Consider the following 20,611-nt stretch of genomic DNA (forward strand, 5'->3'; position numbering starts at 1 on the left):
ATGAGAATCTTGTGTGTGTATCCCCAAGCGTAGAAGACCACAGCTTCAATACTTAAAGTGAGATTCTGGTGTATGAGGGTTTCTATATACAAATCCTGTCATGGGGCCTGCGATGCCTAAGTATATGAGAGCAAGGTTTCAGTCATGTGTTAGTAAAACCAGTAAGCTCCCCATGAAAGAAATGGGAGCATGGCCTCTTGAAATGGCCTGCACTCCTGCTTGAGCATCACCAGGCTCAGGGCTAATTCCAGTTGGCAGAGTGTGTACGTACATCTATCTGTTACCCATATCCATAGGTTGGCAGCAGCGGGTGCCATAACCAGAAATGAGTAACAATGCAGGACAGTTGTGCTTGAAAAGTAGAACGTGGTCAGGAAACCTGGACTTTAGCTCTGGCTCTACCGCCAACCAATGTTTACCCGGAGGCTTCTTCAGCTGTTAATTAGAAGGGATGGGACTAGATCACCTATGAGATTCCTTTTTTGAGAATTAAAAACCGTTAAGCACTGAAGATGTGACAAATCTCCAACATTGAATAACATGGCTATCTGCGTACTGCTGGACAACCATGCTCATGACCTGGAAGAATGTGGATAGGCCATGAAGTAATGCCCACTTAAGTTTTGGGCTCAGCCAATCTCTTGGGTGGGCACCCAAGACCTCTCAGTCTGAGCTGTGACACGAATGTGTTATCTATGATGAAATCCATCAATGTCTGCTAGCTTCCTGAGTACTTTTTTCCTCACCAATTGCTGAAAATGCCCTGACCGCACTATCTTCACCACAGGTATTAGAACCAGAATCTACTCTTTTTAAGGATTCACTCACACTCAATCATAGGAAGAACTCTATGAGGTAGGTACTACTAGTCTCATATGATAGAGAAGGACATAAACTCAGAAATTAAATTGCTTATCCAGGGGCACTTCAAATGAAGTCTTCTAGATCCAGCTGCAGTATCTTACCACTTAGTAGTAAACCTGAGGTTTATCTTACCCTTCTTCACATATTTGGTCTAAAGTAAGTGACTGAAAATCTTTCTTTAAAACGCTGCCCTCTGGCATTGATAAATACCACAAATGTGTGAGTTGGGGGGCGGGCAGACAACAGTCTCTAAAACGCTCTTAACTAACACCACTATAAAGGTATGGGCTTTGCGTTGTTTCCCTGGTGTGGGGGCAGCCTGTCATGCACTTGATTGAAAAAAGTCCTTACCGTGCTGTAGCTGACTAGGATGACAGCTGGCCCAGTTGTGACAGAGCTCCATGCTCGTCCTCTCAGAATCATGGTGCTAGTTAACAACATATAAATCTCCATATAAAACTGGAAAACAAAAAGGGGGGGTGGGTACCAAAACAAGGGGAAAGACCACAAGTACTATGTCATTTTATATGTGAGAATGTATTCGAGTGTGGAAGGACAGGAACCCTGACAAGTGTGAAGAATTACAGCTTTATTGTGTAAGTCTTTGTATTTATGAGTTTATAAATAATGAATTTCTTCCATGTTAAAAAAATAATGTCGGGGAGCTGATGTTCTTGCGCCTGAAAAGAAATGCGGGGGTTTAAATCTCGCAACACCAGCTACACCTCCCCAACTTCGTTCAGAAAGTAGCTACCTTGAAGAAAGTCTGGATTCAGCCAGGACCTGCTGTGGTTACTAGATTAATATCCTGCAAAAAGGAGAAAAGGCCCCCAGACGCCAAAAAGGTATATTTATGGAATACTATCCTAAAGAGACAAAGGGGGTTTTTTGCCCCTCATAACTCACATCATGGTTTTGGAGGGAAAAAAAAAGTTTGATAGGGAATGCAAAATGGCGACCCGCAGTGACGTCATGCCTGCTTCGGTCGCGTACCGGGCTTTCAGTAAGGGCGGAAGCGGGCTAAAGCCACCTCAGGCATCGCGGCACCGGCCGCCCCAGCTACCTACGCAAAAGGGAAAGTTTTTAACGTCGGGCGGATGTGTCCCCGCGAATAATTTACTGAGGGCGGAAGCTCTCCTTTTAAGGGCGGAAAGGCTCCTACCCAAGGATAACAGCTTCAGCGCCTGTTGCGTTTCAGTCACTTCCGGGGCGGATCGGAAGTTGCTTTGTTTTGCTTCAAGATGGCTGCGGGGATGTATTTGGAACATTATCTGGACAGTAAGAGCAGGCTGGAGGAGGGGGTCAGGGGTCATAGAGTGGCGGGGGGGATCGGGGCTGAGGAACTGTACGGCCCCGAAGTCCCGGTGGTCAGAAAGTCACGATTACGAAGGGGCTCCGTGAGAGAAAATACTGGAGGGTGTGAAGAAAGAGGGGGCGGGGCAGCAGGGTCAAGGCCTGGCTTTTGGGTGTAGACGAGGGAGGGGCTGCGCGGTAGGGCTGAGGGGATGTCTCTTGAAGGGCTAATGGGCAGAGCTGGGAAGGTATTTGCCGAGCCCATCTCCTGGGTCTCCAGCCTCAGGCTGTTCACCGCCAACCGCCCCCCCCCCCCGATCTTTCAGGATCGGTCGTTTTAGTATATCACCCACTGCCATTTGGAGCAACGACAAAAGACCAGCTCGCAGCTCCTCCGCTCAGTTCTTTCTCAGAAGCGGTTTCTCATGGGGATCGGGGGTTGTGAGTGACCACTGCAGATGGTAAACTGGAACGCTTCTCTTCTTGGAGTAAAGATCCATTTCCTATCATATGGAAATCTGGTGTTATGTTTATGCCATTTGTGTAAACCACCCCTTCACAAAGCCTGTCACCCTTTTGCGCTTACATTGTCTTAGTGTTGGGAGTCATCCGTTCATCCATTCATTTATTGAGGCCCTGCTCTGTGTCAGACATAATGGCAGGTACTGCGGAGATACCAAAATGAGTAAGACACAGACCCTGCTCTCAAGTGCTCATAGTCTAGGAGGAAACCGATTCTGCTAATAAATAATCATAAAACTGACAAGTGAAATAATAGAAATAGGTCAGAAGGACACTTGGTAGCACTGGAGAAAGAGGGGCTAATTCCCTGGGGATGTAGGTAAGGCTATCACAGATTTGAAGATTGAGTGTTTATTTGCAAGGGTGGAGAAATAAAGGAAATTTCTGATTGGGGAAGGCACCAGCAAAGGTATTAAGATGGGTTTGTGGCAGGTCAAGGAAAAGTGAAGTCAGAGTGTTTGATATATAGGACTCTAAGGTGCGAGATTGGGAAGTGAGGCTGGAAAGAGGTTGGGGCTAGATTATGCAAGGTCTTTTAAGTCAAGCTAAGAGGCTTGCACTTTAGAGAGCATAAAGAACCAACAGATTTTAAAAACAGGTTTTAATAAAGGAAAACAACTGATGTATGATAAGTTCAGGTCTTTAAGAGCTAAAAGGACAACACTGATTGATTGACTAGTTGAGAGAGAAGGAAGAATCTAAGGTGACTCCTTGATTTCCTGCTAGGGAAGTCAGGTGGTTAGGATACCATCAGCAAGATAGGGAATCAGGAGTAACAGCAATATACCTAATTCAGTTTAAACTTAAGCATAGGCATGGTAATTGTGAGAGTGAGTGAGATGGAGATCTTTCAGAGAATGTTAAAGAAGGTGGGAAAATGAGAGGATTAAAGTATAATCTCAAGAAAGCATTAACATTAAAGGGACAGGCTAAAGAAGCATCACTGTTGGAATTATCAGAAATTATATGAGGAGATCTGGAATCCTAAGAGGAAGAAAGTTGCTGAAGGGAAGAAGATGGTGCCAACTGCTGCAGACATATTTGATAAGATAGGACTAATAACAGATCATTTGTAAGATCAGTAAGTCACTGGTGACTTAAAGTAATCTCAGTAAACTGGTAGTGGCAGACCTGATGTTATAGGTTAAAGCAGTGGAGGTATTTTAGAAGTTTGAAATGGAGTCATGGGAAGAGATTTTTCTTTCATGGAAAGACTTGAGTTATATATGCATGCATTCAAGTATTTATGGAAGACCCTCTGTACGCAAGTCATAGCAAAATAAGCAAGACAGATGTGTCCAGTCCTTTTGGAGGGCTAGGGAGATAGATACCAAATAACTGGTTGCACAATTCATGATTTAATTGCAGTTGGATAAGTGCCCAAAAGGGTAGAGTCAGAAAAACTTGACAGCATCATCAAGGGCACTTGGAGTCTGAGAACTCGGAGTTGAACTGAAACTTGAGGAATGAACAGGAGTTTAGTAGGCCAAGAGGTATGGTGGAGGTGGGACAAAGAATAAGCAGTCCTTCAGGACAGAAAGCAGCACGTGGAAAGCTGGGCAGCAGGACAAGCCCTGGCAAGTTGGGGGCACTCAGAGAAGGCCAGTCTGATGAGAGTGGACAAACGGGGAATGACCCGAGTCAAGGCTGGAGTAAGGCGAACATGGGCCAGAAAGTATAAAGTAGGAATAGGAGTTGTGTGAGAGGAAGTTACCAGATGGTTATAAAGCAGGAGGATGACTTAACGAGATTTGCATTTTTTAAGATGCTCTTCTGACTGTGATACAGAGAGCAGATTGGAAGTGTGTGTGTGAAGAGTGGAGGATACCAGGTGGGTATTTGGGTTGAGGGCAAAGAGTTTGGAGGGAATCAAGGAGAAGGAGGGGCTGATTGATTGAGGAAGGTCACTGAAGGGGCAAATGATGGGAAAGCTGTGAAGAGATGGCAGAGTGAATCGTGGAGAGATACAGACACAGCTTCCACTGAGAAGGGAATGATGAGTACTGTTCTGGATAAATCCAGCCATGCCAAGGAGGGACTCTTTTCCTGAGTCCCCTTTTGGATCTGTGCTTTAAAAGCAGCTATAAACCTATAAAGGGCTGTGATTCTCAGTTTTTCTTCTTCTCCCTAGGTATCGAAAACCTCCCCTTCGAACTGCAGAGAAACTTTCAGCTCATGAGGGACCTGGACCAAAGAACAGAGGGTACGTACAGAGTAAGGAGTTTGTGTGTATAATGAATGTGTATGGTTTTTTCTTTCTTCTGCTTGGTGTTATCATATCATCTGGTCTGATCTGGAAAACTGTGGCTTCTCTCTCTTTGACTCTCTTGCAATTCTTAAAAGGAGAGCAGTGAAGTTCTGCATTTCTAGATCAGCGTTTCCATAATAGAGTACTGCAATAAGGCCTCAAGAATTCAAAGATGCTCTGTTCTTGGTATCTGCAAGAAGAATTGAAAAAGAAGTCAACTCGAGAATCGTTGCTATTCTCTGTATTCAGTATATCTATAGAAAGACTAGGATGTTTCTACTCTGCTGGATTGTTAGTCATGGTGGTAGAGAAGTTCTTAAAAAGAGAGAGAGGGAAAAAAAAGGAAAAGCTGCAATTAACAACAGGATCGCTACACTGTATTCTTCAACCTTAACAGAAGCTCTAGATACCATCTGTGGCCTGCCTTGGATGTTGAGCAAATCTGGCTGTACTGAGGCATTCACTTGGAGCCTGAGGCTACACTGCAGTGGTCAGATTGGTCTCTTCAAGGGCAAAGATGTCATCTGTTGGAGCCATGCCCCGTACCTGCTGAAGGATATATAAGTCTTACCTTCCATTCTTATGTAGCCATGCTCAAGGATGTAACAAGCTGGTGTTAGAAAACCTAAAGCTGTGATATCAGTTACTCTGGGTAAGTTTACTCATGAAAAGGTGAACATCATGTAAAATCCTGGAGGTAGGCTCCCCTCTCCCCAGCCCTGAGAACTGCCTGCCAAATCCTGAGAACCAGCTTGCTTCCTTTGTATCACAGTCCCTACTCTTAAATTCACGCACAGGAAGACCGATTGGGAGATTATCAAACTACATGCATTTTCAGCTTCCTCCAAAGGCCTCCCACGAAATGGGGCACAAACGTAGTTGTACACAGATCCTTCCGGTTGCCTGTCATTGCACCACGTTACAGTCACTCTTGTCTCTTTTCATCGACATTTTCTATGAGTCCTACCAGAGAGCCAGCAGTAAGCATCTACAGTCTCAGTGTCTGGGGACATCGCCAGCCTTCCGGTATGAAAACATTCAGAGCAATGTCTAAGATGAACACAGAAAAAGTGACAAGAAATACGAGCAGGTTGCAGACGATGAGCAAAGTAGGGTAGAAGAACTGTTACATAAATGAACTAGGGCCTAGTTTTAAACGATGAGTCACAGATGTACAGACCTGGAAGGCGGCCGCAGCAGATGACCCAGCCGGCTTCGCAGCACTCAGAGCTGGAATGTTTTTGAGACAAGAAATCCAGAAGCCTGTGAGACAAGATTCATGGTTCAAGAAGCACCAACCCTTTCAAAGCAGCATCTGCAGACAGGAACAAAAATATACTTCATATTAGTACGGTGTGCAAAGATTCCCCCCTCATTTTTCACTAATAAGTTCAGTTCCAACTATGGTAGCAATGTTTTCTACACCTGAAGGCACCTTTAAAACAAATTCTGTCACTATGTTGCATTACTTGAGTAAATGGCGCAGTACCTATGAACTTTCAGGGCATTTTAGTTCGAAGGTTATGATGATGGTCAATGAAAAAGGCCCAAGAAACAAGAGGAAGAAGTGTGTTTCACGTAGCCACTCAGGGGCCTTTGTGACCAGGCCTCTGTCTCTGTTGTAGACCTGAAGGCTGAAATTGACAAGTTGGCCACTGAGTATATGAATAGCGCCCGCAGCCTGAGCTCCGAGGAAAAATTGGCCCTCCTCAAACAGATCCAGGAAGCCTATGGCAAGTGCAAGGAATTTGGTGACGACAAGGTGCAGCTTGCCATGCAGACCTATGAGATGGTATGGCCCTGTTCACGGCTCCCTACCTGCCTCCCATCTAATCCTTGGGGTCCTAGACCCCTCCTTCAGCTGTGTTGGGATCTGTTTTGGGTCTGGGAGATACATAGAATGTGCCTTAGCCTTATTTTCTTTGGCCTGAGCCAGCCTTGTAGCTCTCTCTTTTCCTTCCTCGCACCTAGGTGGACAAACACATTCGGCGACTGGACACAGACCTGGCCCGTTTTGAGGCTGATTTGAAGGAGAAGCAGATTGAGTCCAGTGACTATGACAGCTCTTCTAGCAAAGGCAAAAAGAGTGAGGAGGGGGGCGGGGCCTGAAGAGGGGCGAGGATTCCGAGGGAGAAGCAGCCACCCTTGAGCTACCAGGGAGGGGCACCAGCTTGGAAGGAGGGGGAAGCAAGAAAACTTAACCCATCTTTCTGTCTCTCTGCCTTCTGGCTTTCCCCCTCTTTCCTAGAAGGCCGGACTCAAAAGGAGAAGAAAGCTGCCCGTGCTCGTTCCAAAGGAAAAAACTCAGATGAAGAAGCTCCCAAAGCTGCCCAGAAGAAGTTGAAACTTGTGCGCACGTGAGTGTACAGGGGGGGCACTTTGCCATGCGGCGTATTTTTTTCTCCTGTCCCGCACTCCCACCCCACACTGCCCCTTGCCACTCTCTCCATCTTCTGTGCCAGTAACTTCTCCTCATCATTGTGATATTTGCTGGATAGAGAAGAGACGCCACAAGTCACTTGCCCCACCAGGATGTCTTTCTACCACCTCTGTAGCTTCCCTTTCTGCAGATGACACGTTCTCTTCCTCTCGGCATGCAGAAGTCCTGAGTATGGGATGCCCTCAGTGACCTTTGGCAGTGTCCACCCCTCTGATGTGTTGGATATGCCTGTGGATCCCAACGAACCCACCTATTGCCTTTGTCACCAGGTCTCCTATGGAGAGATGATTGGCTGTGACAACCCTGATGTGAGAACCAACCGTTTTGCCTCCAGATGGGGTTCTGGGGGCCACGAGGGAGCGGGTACAAGAGGGGAAGAAACGGTTGAATAGTGGGACTGCAGAATAAGAGGAAGGTGGAGTTGGTTGGCCTTGGGACCTCCAAGATTTCTCCAAAGGGACGGAATACGGGAACACTTCTGAGGAATCTGTGGAGGAAACTTCTTTTCTTTCCTCAGCCCCCTGCCCCGGGCCCCTGACTTCTGCTTCTTCCATCTTCCTCCTTTTCAGTGTTCCATTGAGTGGTTCCACTTTGCCTGTGTGGGGCTGACGACCAAGCCTCGGGGGAAGTGGTGAGTGAGAGAGTTGCGGCAGGCGCCGGGCTGCCCCTGAGCTGCATGGAGGAGGGCACCCCCTCTCACTCACTTTCTCCCTCCGCTTCTCTGTTACATTGTTCCTCTCTAGGTTCTGCCCACGCTGCTCCCAGGAACGCAAGAAGAAATAGATAGGGGCGATGGATTCCCACGGTTTCTTCCACATCCCTGGACCCAGGCTAGTGGGGAGAGGAAAGCCTGTGCTGGGGCTCGGGGGCTCAGGGAGAGTGGATGGCACAGTGTAGTCATCCCTTCTCCTCACCTCTCCCCACTCCTGGTGCTGAGGCTGCATCCAAACCCTGGTAGGGAGGGGTGCCACAGCCGCTAAACATCTGTGCTCTCATTGTCTGCCCCCCTCAGAGGGAAGTGGTCTTGCCCACTGTCCTTTTGCCTCTGTGCTGAGGTTGGTGCTGTATTTCCAAGGGATGGTCCTCTTCACTCCCCTTGCTTTGTATTTAAGGACTGGGGCAGTAGCATGGGGGCACTCCCTAGCCCTCCTGACTCCCTCTCCCTGTGGGGGGGGCTCTGGTGTGATAAACTCTCTTTGTTCTCTTCCTGCTTTTTACATGGTGGGGGCTCCCTAGAGCATCTGGGCTGTGGCCTTAGTTGAAGGGGCACCCCTTCCTTTGTGCCAAGAGGATTCATCCTGGCCTTGTGAATGGGAGAGGGGGCAAGGCGGAGTGCACGTAACTCACGTGTAAAGGAACTTGAGTAGGTGAATAAAAGCTATCCATGTTGGCCTGCTGTGTTTATTGTAGGGACTGTATTTTAGAACATGTGCTATCCATTTTGTTTGCATCGTCTGGGTTGGATTAGACGTGGGAGGAAGTAGAACAAGACACGGAACCAGAAGCGGTACCTCTGCACCAGAATCCACATCTCACCTTGGGAAAGACAGAGTTTGGGGGGGGGGGGTTGCCTCAGACCCGGGCTTTCCCAGGCTTCTAAAATTATGCATCTTTTTTCCATAAAGCATCATTCACTTAATTTCCAATAAATGTGTATTTGTGTTTTATGCATGTACTATTATATTAGCTTGATTTCTTATTTTAAACACAACACAGAAAAGCATTTTTCCCTTGTGCCAATGCCTTGTCTTGCTTGTGTCCTCCTGGGAAACCACTTCCTCAGACTGAACCAGCAGGTGGAATCCTGAGCACCTCCTCACCTGAACCTGCTTGTTTCCTCTTTTGGCTCATTTCTTACCTGGAGGCTCCCTCTAGTTCCTACCCAGGTGGACGCTGGCTTTCCCGTACACTCCATCCCTGCCTGCCCCAGAATCCTGCCTACATTCCTGTCCAGGCCTCACCAACCGTGGGGCAGATTGGTTCTCCAGACCCAGGTTTTGTCATGTGTAAGAGAGGGATAACGTACCCACTTGCTGGGACTACCTCGGGAATGAAACAGGGTAATACAAAGAACAACACGGGGCCTACTCCGTCGAAGGTCCTGGGTCAGTGATAGCTTTTGCCGTCACTTCCCCCCGGGGGAGGGATATGACTCGCGTGAGGACCCTTACACCCCAGGCCAGCGCAGTGAACCCCGAGCGCGCGGCAGTTCCCGCGGCCCCGCCCCCGGCCCTTTGTGACGTCAGCGCCGCACCTTCTACTCCCCCGTCGGCGAGCCCGCGCCCGCCGGCTCTCTCTGGCTTGGCCCGTTAGAGGCCGCTTTGGTCCGGGAAACGCGGGCGGATCCACTGGGGCCATGAGGAAGCTAGCCGCTGGCTTCCTTCTCTTACTCCTCGAGGGTGAGAGCTTCCCGTCTGCCCGAGCAGTGTCTTCCTCCCGGAGTTCAGTCCTCCACCTCCCAAGAGCCCATGCTTCAGGGTTTCGAAACGCCTTCTCAGGGTGGTCGCCTTGGCTTTGCTCCTTGGCTTCTGGGGTCAGACGTTAGCCTCTGCCCCAGGAATCTCGTCACCCTGATCCGCTGGGATCTCCGGCGAGACGCCTCCCCCGCCCCGCACCCTTCCCCCCCCCCCCCCCCGCTTGCTGATTTCCACGGGGTCCGCTTGCCAGTCGGTCTGTCCAGGAACCCCAAGCCGGTATTGGAGTTCGGTCTGTTTCCCTGCCCCGCAGTGCTGCTCCTGCTTCTGCCACCTGCCCCAGCCCAGGATTCAATTTCGGCCTCCACTCCAGGCAGCCCTCTCTCTCCCACCGAATATGAACGCTTCTTCGCACTGCTGACCCCGACCTGGAAAGCAGAGACCACCTGCCGTCTCCGTGCAACGCACGGCTGCCGGAATCCCACCCTCGTCCAGCTGGACCAATATGAAAATCATGGCTTGGTGCCCGACGGTGAGGGCCAGACTAGTGGGGCAGCCCTGTGCTTGCTGGGGTCTGTGCTCGCTTGAGTCAGGAAGGGTATGGCCTGCTCCTTACCCTGAGGCCATATTCTCCACTCTGTAGACCCAAGGAGCCCACTGACCCTCCCCCTCAGGAAGGGAGTTCCCCTCCACTTCTCTGTGTTCACCTTCTCCACCCTTGCCCATTCTCAGGCGCTGTCTGCTCTGACCTCCCTTATGCCTCCTGGTTTGAGTCCTTCTGCCAATTTACTCAATATCGTTGCTCTAACCACGTCTACTACTCTAAGGTGAGGCCCCGGACGTTGTCTTTGGCATCAAGGACCACAGGGAGGTCAAAAGGGTGAAGCGTTGAGGAAGGGCTCCAGCAGAGCCATCCTGAGATCCTTCCTCCCTGCCACTTTGCCAATCCTTTACTCCCATTCCGTAGGAGTACAGCCTCACCCTGGGCGTTCAGATGGTCGGAACAATCTCGTTCCAGCAAGAGAAGTAGGGAAGAGGGAAGGGAAGAGGCAAAGGGACAAGTCCCCCTTGCTTCTAACACTTGAGTGATCTCATTCAAGTCAAACACAAGAGTGAAGGCAGAGGTGTGGCCCAGACATGGAGTCTTATCTCACAGGGGAACCCTTTCTCGGGTCTAGAGGGTTCTACCAGGGAACATATCCTTTCATCCCTGCCCAGCAACTGTGAGAGAGGAGACATGCCGGAAAAGGACTGAGCCGGAAGCTGGAGTAGAAGTCTGTTCTATGGGAAAGGCATGCCCACTGTCTCTCTCTCCTTACAGAGGGTCCGCTGCTCCCAGCCAGTCTCCATCCTCTCTCCCAACACTATCAAGGAGATTGACGCTTCCTCTGATGTCCCTCCCACCACAATGACCTCCCCGCTTTCATCTCACATCACAGGTGAGACCCTCCCAGTACCTGTGAGGCTGCCTCCAAGCCCTTCCAGAAATCCCAGAGCCCAGGACTTTAGGTGTTGGGGGTCAGGAGGGAATGGGGAAGAATGTTGAACAGGGCTGGGGGGTGGGGGGCGCTGGCAGCACACAGCCAGTTACAAAAGGCGGGAGACTGCTTTTTTATGAGTACGAGGTGGGGCTTTTTCTAGGAAAATTTGCTTTTCTCAGCTCCCCAGAATATTCCTGCATCTGGACGTCCTTTGGGACTTTCAAAAGCCGCCATCTTCACCCTAGAAAGCGTTCCTTGCTAGCTATTCAGCATCTTTGGAGTTTCCTAAGTGAGAGGGACAAAAGGTGGGATTTGAAGTGGGAGTTAGGGAAGAGGAACCCTTGTCAGGGAGATGGAAAGGAGAACCACGATTGTCATAATCACCATGGCAATTTTTTTTAAATTTTGATATTTGTATTCTTCCCCGTGTCTTTTAGACTCGACTGTGTGAATAAATGTCATTTAGGCTGCTTTCTTGTGCCTTTGTGTTTCTGTGTGTGTCCCTCTGTAACAAAGACCCTCGGGGGCCAGAAGCATGACTGTTCCTTTCCATTTTTCTTTCTCGGTCCTTCCCAAACCCTTCTGCAGCCACAGAACGACAGGCCTTCCAGCCCTGGCCGGAGAGGCTTAACAACAACGTGGAGGAGCTGCTACAGTCCTCCCTGTCCTTGGGGGGCCAGGAGCAAGGGCAGGAGCGCAAGCAGGAGCAAGGGCAGGAGCGCAAGCAGGAGCAAGGGCAAGAACACAAGCAGGAGGAAGGACAGGAGCAAGAAGAGCAAGAGGAGGAGCTGGAGGAGGAGGGAAAGCAAGAGGAAGGCCAAGGGGCGGAGGAGGGACTGGAGTCAGTGGCTGGGCTGCAGACAGACCCAGAGCTCAAGTTCCAGTCTGAATTCGTGTCTTCCAACCCTTTCTCCTTCACTCCCCGGGTGCGGGAAGTAGAGTCCACTCCCATGATGATGGAGAACATCCAGGAGCTCATTCGATCAGCCCAGGAAATGGATGAAATGAATGATCTGTATGATGAAGAACCCGTCTGGAAAAAACCAACCCGTGACAGGTACAGGCAGTTCTGACCACCCCTCCCCCCGCCCCACCTGCTGACCCCAGCCACCAGCACTATCCCCACTGCTGCCTTTTTTGGGGGGAGGAGAAACTGCTTTTCCCAGCTTCCAAGACCCACTCAGACATGCTTAGGCTTCAGGCGTGCCTAGCAACTGTCTGCCTCACCTGCTCTGTCACCATCATTTAGCACTGCCCTAGACACCCGTTCTCCACGTGATGGAGTGCCACCGACCCTGGACCTGGGCCTGGTTTCTGGTCTTGTCTCTGCCCCTGATTAGCACTGCAGCTTTGGGGAAGATTACTTCCCCTTCTTGGACCTCAGTTCCTCCTTTGTAAAAGGAGGCAGTTGGTCTGAAGGCCTCTAGGGCCTCATGGCCATGCTGAATGTGTGTGACTGAGACCAGACACCAAGGGGAGGGGCAAAGAATGGATGTGGCTTTCAACCTCAGCCCTCCGGCCCGTCCCCATCAGCCTGCACCGTCTTCTTGCAGCCTCCTGCAAATGCCCCACGTGGAGGCCTTGCTGGTGCTGTGCTACTCGATTGTGGAGAACACCTGTACCATAACCCCCACGGCCAGGGCCTGGCAGTACATAGAGGAGGAGATCCTTGGTTTCGGGAAGCCGGTATGTCTGCAATGCTTCTTAATGGATACATGCTCATTGGCCATCCTCTGGGCCCGGCACTATGCTGGGCCTTGAGAGTGTGGGAGAGAGGCAGGGATGCAGAAAGCATAAGGCATCATTGGAGAGAGTCTCTGCATGAGAATCCCTTCTTTGGGAGGGCATCTCTAGCTCACCTTCAAAGATGAAGGCCCAAGACCTAGTCTGGAATCCAATACCTGTCCAGAGTTCATTCTTCATCTCTCTGAGCTGTTAGGCTTGAATTCCTTCCTGAGCTAGGTCATCCTTCTTCAATACTTGGCTTCGCCTTGGATGCAGCTCTCCTTTCCAAAGGGGTCATAGATCCCATTCCAAGTATCGGTAAAGGGATCCCAGGCTCGGTGTGCCCTCAGCACCCAGCGAGTCCTATTCCCAGGAAGGTATTCTGTAGGTTTTCAAATAAGACAAGTTAGCAAACTTGTTTTTGCTAACTTCAACCATTTGTTCAGTACTGCATAGTGTCAAGCCCAGAGGATGGCCAATGAGCAAGTTAGATAATTGATTTTTTAGTACAGTGTACCAATTCCGTACTAGGTACTTGAGATGTCGGTGATGAGTAAAATAGAGCTAGTCATCTTTAGTGGGAGAGGCAGATGAGGAAACAGGCAGAATAGTGTGATAGATAAAGGCAGCCATGGATTAGTGCATAGTCCAGAGGCAGCAGATGGGGGTCCCCACGGTCCATGTTTGGGAGGAGTAGAGAATTCTTAGAGGAACTGATGTTTAAAACAGAGACCTGAAAATGAAAGATGTTTTACAGGCAAAAGAAGGGGCTTTGGTAGAGGTTCCTGCCAGAGGGAGTAGTAGGGCACCAAGAACGGTCATACTGCTCCCACCCTTAAGAGGTCCAAGAATCATGAGGGATTCCGTAGCATTATAAAAGTAGTATGCAGTAGTGTTGGAAAGAGACTTTTTAAAAATTATGTTTTACTCTTTTATTTTTAAAGATTTTATTTTGAGGGGCGCCTGGGTGGCTCAGTGGGTTAAGCCGCTGCCTTCGGCTTGGGTCATGATCTCAGGGTCCTGGGATCGAGTCCCGCATCGGACTCTCTGCTCAGCAGGGAGCCTGCTTCCCTCTCTCTCTCTCTCTGCCTGCCTCTCCATCTACTTGTGATTTCTCTCTGACAAATAAATAAATAAAATCTTAAAAAAAAAAAAGAAACACATCAAACCTTTAAAAAAAAAAAAGATTTTATTTTGAGAGAGAGAGAGCACAAGCAGGAGGAGTGGAAGAGGGAGAAGCAGGCTCCCTGCTCAGCAGGGAGCCTGATGTGGGGCTTGATCCCGGGACCCTGGGATCATGACCTGCGCTGAAGGCAGACACTGAACGACTGAGCTACCCAGGTGGCCCCGAGACTTGTTTTGTTTTGTTTTGTTTTGAGTGTAGGAAGTTCAAGAGTCACAGAGAGTTCCCTAGATATCAGGGTTTTGTTACAGGACCAGTCAGGAGCCCATTTTTACCTGGAGCAGAGTGGCAGGAGATGAGAGTCCAAGGTTAGGAAGGGCCCTAAGGGGAAAAATCTCAAACAGAGTCTGGGACATTTGTATCGAACTTGGTATGAAAAGCTAACTCGGTAACGATCTTGAATCAGGGACATGATGCTGCTCCCTTACGTGCTGGTATGAGTAAGCAAGGTGACATGAGAAATTCTGTGCGCTGTGACGTGGGTACCCATGCGTGACGGGGGGCGGACAGCACTGACGGGAGGTGATGGTTAGCAAGCCTCGCCCAAGAATGGGGAGGAAGCCCAGTAGGGGCGCAGACCCCAGTTAGGAGATGGGTAACTCCGCTCCGAAGAATGTCTTCCAAGAACTGGGAGGTTTTGGACCTATGTTCTTGGACAGAGGGTAGGGACAGCTGAGAGTTGGCTGGGACAGAGTTCTGCCATCTATTAGACGTGTGGTTCTGAGCAGGTTACTCGGCGTCAACTGAGCCTGTTCCCTCATCAGGCAGTGGGAGATGTTTCTCATACCCAGGCTAGTATAGGGCTCTGGTGAAGGCTAACAGAGGCAAGAGCATTTATGGCCGTGGTGCCTAGCACTGTGTGGACTTTAGATATTAGTATTATCATTAGCAGAGAGAAGGAGAGAAAGAGAAGGTCATGAGTCCTTTTCAGAACCTAAGTTAGGAGTAATTGTAAATCTTTTTTAAAAAATTGGGGGCACTTGGGTAGCACAGTTGGTTAAGTGTCTGTCTTTGGCTCAGGTCATGATCTCAGGGTCCTGGGATCGAGCCCCCTGTTTAGCAGGAAGACTGCTTCTCCCTCTGCCTCTGCCTCTCCCCACTTTCGCACTCATCCACTCTCTCTCTCAAATAATTTTTTTTAGATTTTATTTATTTATTTGACAGAGAGAGACACAGTGAGAAAGGGAACACAGGCAGCAGGAATGGGAGAGAGAGGAGCAGGCTTCCCGCTGAGCAGGGAGCCTGACATGGGGCTTGATCCCAGGACCCTGAGATCATGACCTGAGCTGAAGGCAGGCACATAACAACTGAGCCACCCAGGTGCCCCTCAAATAAATAAAATCTTAAAAAAAAAAGAAAAAGGAGTAATTATAGGTCACCTGGTGGTAGACACCTGTCATGTACTTGGCAATGAGGATTCGGAGCTCGGGCAAGAAATGGGAACAGGTGATAAAGATTTGGGTGTCGCCTGCAGAAAGGTGAAGGTTCTTTGGGAGTAAACACATCATCCAGGAAGAGGGTGAAGAGTTAGAGGGCTGAGGAGAGGTCCTAGAAGAACCTTTGGGGAGGGAGCAGGGAGGAAAGCCAGAAAAGCCTTCTGAAGAGCCTTCATGCGAAGACATTCTGCGGGGACAGCTCCGCAGGGCTGAAAGTGTCTCAGCCTCAGTCTGTCAACCACACTCCTGCCCCAGGTCTGTGACAGCCTTGGGCGGCGACACACAGCCACCTGTGCCCTCTGTGACTTCTGCTCCCTGAAGCTGGAACAGTGCCACTCGGAGGCGGTCCTGCAGCGACAGCTGTGTGACAGCTCACACAAAACACCCTTCATCAGCCCTTTGCTCATAGCCCAGAGCATGTCCATCGGTACCCAGGTACCTAGACGGGCAGCCCGCAGTGGGGGAGGCCTCGGGCTCTAGGCAGGACTGGGCAGCAGGAAGGGAGGTCTGCAGGGGAGCTGGGGGCATGCACCTCTCCCCTGTCCCCTGTGCTACAGGTAGGGACCCCAACATCAGGCCGCTTCTATGGGCTGGATATGTATGGTGGGCTCCGCATGGACTTCTGGTGCGCCCGGCTGGCCACCAAGGGCTGTGAAGATATCCGAGTGTCCGGCTGGCTCCAGACTGAGTTCCTTAGCTTCCAGGACGGGGATTTCCCCACCAAGGTCAGCGCCTTTCCCCGAGGCTCAACCCTACCCAACTGTCCCCATTCCTTCCAGTGATTTGCTCCAAGTAGCCCTAAGATGTGCAAGGGGAGGCTAGGCCTCTGGCTTCCAGTCCCCACTGAGCCTCCTGCCTCTTTCCAGTAGACACCCTTCCATCCCCCCCTTCCTCCTCTCAAAAAGAAAAGGAAAAAAAAAAAAGGTTTGTGTTTGTTAAAGGAGTAGGAATTAGAGGGGTGGGAGAGCATGAGACGGGGAGACAGGAGACAGAGCTTCTTTTTTTTTTTTCCCAATTTATTTATTTTCAGAAAAACAGTATTCATTATTTTTTCACCACACCCAGTGCTCCATGCAAGCTGTGCCCTCTATAATACCCACCACCTGGTACCCCAACCTCCCATTCCCCCGCCATTTCAAACCCCTCAGATTGTTTTTCAGAGTCCATAGTCTCTCATGGTTCACCTCCCCTTCCAATTTACCCAAAAGCACATACCCTCCCCAATGTCCATAACCCTACCCCCCTTCTCCCAACCCCCCTCCCCCCAGCAACCCACAGTTTGTTTCGTGAGATTAAGAGTCACTTATGGTTTGTCTCCCTCCCTATCCTGTCTTGTTTCATGGATTCTTCTCCTACCCACTTAAGCCCCCATGTTGCATCACCACTTCCTCATATCAGGGAGATCATATGATAGTTGTCTTTCTCCGCTTGACTTATTTCGCTAAGCATGATATGCTCTAGTTCCATCCATGAGACAGAGCTTCTGATCCCAGCTCTGCAGTGTCCCTGCTGAGGGCCTTGGGTCAAGCCACTTCCCACACTGGCCCAAAGTGAGACTCACCTCTACAACCAAAGACGAGGGGATGCCTGAGGTGTCAAGGACCTGTGACCCCATGCTCCAGTATGACAGGCTCCTTGACCTAGGTTCCAGCACTTTCCCTGCTCAGTAGAATCAACTTTGCTCCCCCTCTCCCCAGAGTGTCCTCCCCTGTAGCTCCAGGGGACAGTTGACTGACAGCCAGGTCCCTCCCTCCTATGGTTTAGGAGGAAAAATCAAGGCCAGGAAAAGCTGGGCAGCTTAAGAAAGGGTTGGTAGCTGAGATGAGGGGCCCCTGCACAGCCCTTATCTCTGGGGCTGAGGAGAGGTCCTGGAGGAGCCTCTGGATCTAGAAAGGGTCTCAGAGATCATCCCTCCTCCTCCCCTGGATTTACAGATGGGGAGGCGAGGTCCACAGAGGGAAGTGATTCACCCAAATTCACACATGAGAGGTTCTTCCCCCCTCTCCCTCACTTAGCCATCACTAGAAGGATCCCTGAGACTGGACCCCTGATGGGGCCCTGTTCCCATGCCCTGGTCCTCAACTGCTTCCCCAGCAAGCTGACGAGCAGGGCAGCCACTTAATTCTCCAGCTCCTGGCTTCTTTTCAGCACTGAACTATGACTTGAGGGTGGGGCAGGAAAGGCCAGGGGGACAGAGACCTAGTCCTCAGACAGGGCCACCCCAGGTGTGGAAGGTCTGGTTCTCAAAGGCTCTACCCCTGGCCCTGGTTCAGCCGTTGTGGGCTCTGTCTGGAGGACTGGTGTGTTAGCAGGCTTCTGATGTCTCCCCACCTCTCCATTCCTGGCTCCTGGCTTAGATTTGTGACACAGACTATGTACAATATCCAAACTACTGTGCCTTCAAAAGCCAACAGTGCCTCATGAGAAGCCGCGACCGGAAGGTGAGTCCCTCACCCCGCCCCCTCCTCCCCTCCTCCCCTCCAAAGGCCACCACAGGGGGGGGTCTATTCTGAGCACGCAAGTGCATGAACACACACACACACACACACCCCACTCTGCTCTGAGCAGCAGGAGAATAGTTCCTTGCTTGCATCCCAGGGCTGAGGCCTCCACCAAAACCCTCTCTCCATCTCCCTCCTGTCTTGGAGTAAGTGAGGCCCTCTCAGGCAGAGAGGGCAGCCCGGTGAAGGGGGAGGGGTCCCGGAGGGATGCTGCAAATAAAAGGAGAGGGCACTGCAGCGAGAATCCCTAGCTGGGCTGGGCATTGTATGTTGAGGTCTCTGGCTTGCCTCTGGCTCTTACTCACCAAGAGTCTGGAATAAGTTACTTCCTCTTCCATCCTTAGCCTCCTCGCTTCTTAAAGGAGAGGCTGGGCTACTCGGTGTCTCTTGCAGCCACATCTGTTTCCTCTCTGCTTCCACTGCCCTGTGCCTATCCCCACTTGCCTCTGGTGCTTGTGGGACCAATGCCACTTCCCCACCTCGGCGCCTCTGCCTCCTGGGCTCTGTGACACAGACTGTGTGTCCCTGATCCCCGGGTAGGTGTCCCGCATGAGATGTCTGCAGAACGAGACTTACAGTGTGTTGAGCCAGGCCAAAAGTGAGGACCTTGTGCTGCGATGGAGCCAGGAATTTAGCACCTTGACTCTAGGCCAAGCCGGATGAGCTGGGGTCCGTCCTATCTCCACCCCAGCCTGACCTTTCCACATTCCGTTGCTTTTAGACCCCATCTGTCAGTTTGCTTCCTGGCTGCCCCTTACAGGTCTCTTACCCTTATGGGTCTCTTACCTGGTCTCTTACTCACATTTTCCTTGGGTTGGGGCAGCAGTCCCAGAGAGGCCCATGATGGGAACTCCACCCGCCTTAAAGGATGTCTTTACATAAAGTGTTTATTTTCAACCTGTGTGGCCTACTTTGGTTCCGATCCCATCCTCAGCACTGTGGTCCTGCCCCATGGGAACAACACCAACCCCTGAGATTTATGGATCCTTCTGCACATGAAAGGGCCTCAGGGATGGTGCTCAGGGAAGGAGCCAGGAGAAGACCCAAGGATTCAGGAAGTTAGATTGAAGAAGGCCATGGCCGGGGTCTTAGGGATTGTGTGGGCCATGGGGCACATGTCTTTATTTCTGAAGCCCGTGACCTCAGAGGAGTGTAAGATGGTCCTTCTGGAGGGTAAAGGCCAGAGCCTGCCTGAGGTCCTGTTCCAGGGGTGCGGGGAATAAGCCCAGGGAAGTAAGGCGGAACTTGCCCTTCATCAGGAGGGTGGAGAGTGCTGGGACCTGGAGCTCAGAAAACCCTTGATTTGACATCCATTGATGGGCCAGATGATCTGAACATTGAGGTGACAACATACATTGAGGTGTGACTCCAGCATTGACCTGTAAGAACTTGGGACCTCCCAAAATGTGTTCAAGGATACACGTGTTTGGGAAACTCTACAGTCTCTCCTCCTACAGGTGCATGGTGTTTAACAACATTAAAAAAAAAAACAAACGTATTTTTTTATGGAAAAGTTCAAATATGCACAAAAATAGAATAACACACCCCATGAACCCTTCACCCAGCTTCAGTTATGAACACCTGATCAGTCTTCTCATGGCATGGTAAAGACCATGAGAAGCCCTGTCATAGAGAAACCTGTTCAGCTTAGAGTTTCTCAGACTGACTCGACCACAATATCCTTTTTCACATACAGTCAAAACCTTTTAAGTTGTTTTTGTGTACTGGGCATGGCCAACATGCCTAGCCTTGTTGATACAGGAGGTCAGGGGCTCAGCCAGAGGGCGCAGAAAAAGGCGCTGCCATCTGAGTCCCCTGTTCCCCAGAAGAAGGAACTCCTTAAGGGAGCCGGACAGAAGCAGGGAGGAATGGCCCTGGGTGACCATGAATGGCAAGAGCGAAACCACCTGCTGGAACCCAAAAAAGAAAGAGGCACCAGGGGGAACTGGTGTAAGTACAGCTCAGAGTGGGTGGTTAGTCATCCATCCCCGTGGGTGGGTGTGCCAGTTGGGCTTCCCGGAAGCTAGGGAGTGTGTGAGCAATGGGTGGGGGGAGCCATTAGCAGGCAAGAGTTGGGGCTGGACTGAGTGCCACTCTCTGCCGGGGTTTCTTCGCTGACGGACTGCAAAGGCCACGGAGGGCACTGCTTCCTCTCTCTCTCTCCCTGCCTGTGTGGGGTTGACTGAGTGCAGGGAGCTGGGAAACGCGGAGATCTGCCGGGAGAATGTGTCCCCACCCATCTCAGGAGCAGGTCCTGCCAGCCCAGCCCAGAGCAGGCAGCGGAAGCCACAGGGAACACAGGTATGGGGCTGTCACCGGTGGGGCTGAACTTTGCAGGGGGCACAAGTCCCTCCTTTAGAGTGGGGTTCATGCGTGGGGCTGGAGAAGGAGGAGGACCATGGGACCTGAAAAATTTTTCTGAATAGAGTGAAAAGGTAATTGGGGCTGCCTCCTGCAGTCTTTTCCGGAGCGAGCCTGGGGAGTCAGCCACCACACTAGGCACA

General features: G+C 50.7%; 2 protein-coding genes across 6 annotated transcripts; both read left to right on the forward strand.

Annotated features, from left to right (window-relative positions):
• The first annotated feature begins 2,079 nt into the window (after window positions 1-2,079).
• On the forward strand, window positions 2,080-9,048 carry ING4 (inhibitor of growth family member 4). Of its 5 annotated transcripts, none has more exons than XM_044227671.1 (8): window positions 2,080-2,142; window positions 4,811-4,882; window positions 6,553-6,719; window positions 6,899-7,013; window positions 7,176-7,284; window positions 7,528-7,675; window positions 7,937-7,998; window positions 8,111-9,048. In XM_044227671.1, exons 1-8 carry the CDS (start codon window positions 2,106-2,108, stop codon window positions 8,148-8,150), a joined length of 750 nt encoding a protein of 249 aa, XP_044083606.1. In that variant the 5' UTR covers window positions 2,080-2,105; the 3' UTR covers window positions 8,151-9,048. The 5 variants fall into 5 exon arrangements, with proteins under 5 accessions (XP_044083606.1, XP_044083607.1, XP_044083608.1 ...); XM_044227672.1 differs by having other exon boundaries at window positions 7,179-7,284; XM_044227673.1 differs by having other exon boundaries at window positions 6,899-7,004.
• Window positions 9,049-9,659: 611 nt separating this feature from the next.
• On the forward strand, window positions 9,660-18,959 carry LOC122892011 (acrosin binding protein). The gene is made up of 10 exons (XM_044228110.1): window positions 9,660-9,766; window positions 10,095-10,313; window positions 10,514-10,608; window positions 11,103-11,220; window positions 11,851-12,319; window positions 12,816-12,948; window positions 15,862-16,041; window positions 16,164-16,331; window positions 17,964-18,047; window positions 18,648-18,959. Exons 1-10 carry the CDS (start codon window positions 9,724-9,726, stop codon window positions 18,768-18,770), a joined length of 1,632 nt encoding a protein of 543 aa, XP_044084045.1. The 5' UTR covers window positions 9,660-9,723; the 3' UTR covers window positions 18,771-18,959.
• Window positions 18,960-20,611: the final 1,652 nt, after the last annotated feature.

Source organism: Neovison vison, chromosome 12 (genome assembly GCF_020171115.1).
Source record: "Neovison vison isolate M4711 chromosome 12, ASM_NN_V1, whole genome shotgun sequence".
In the NCBI taxonomy this organism is placed as follows: domain Eukaryota; kingdom Metazoa; phylum Chordata; class Mammalia; order Carnivora; family Mustelidae; genus Neogale; species Neogale vison.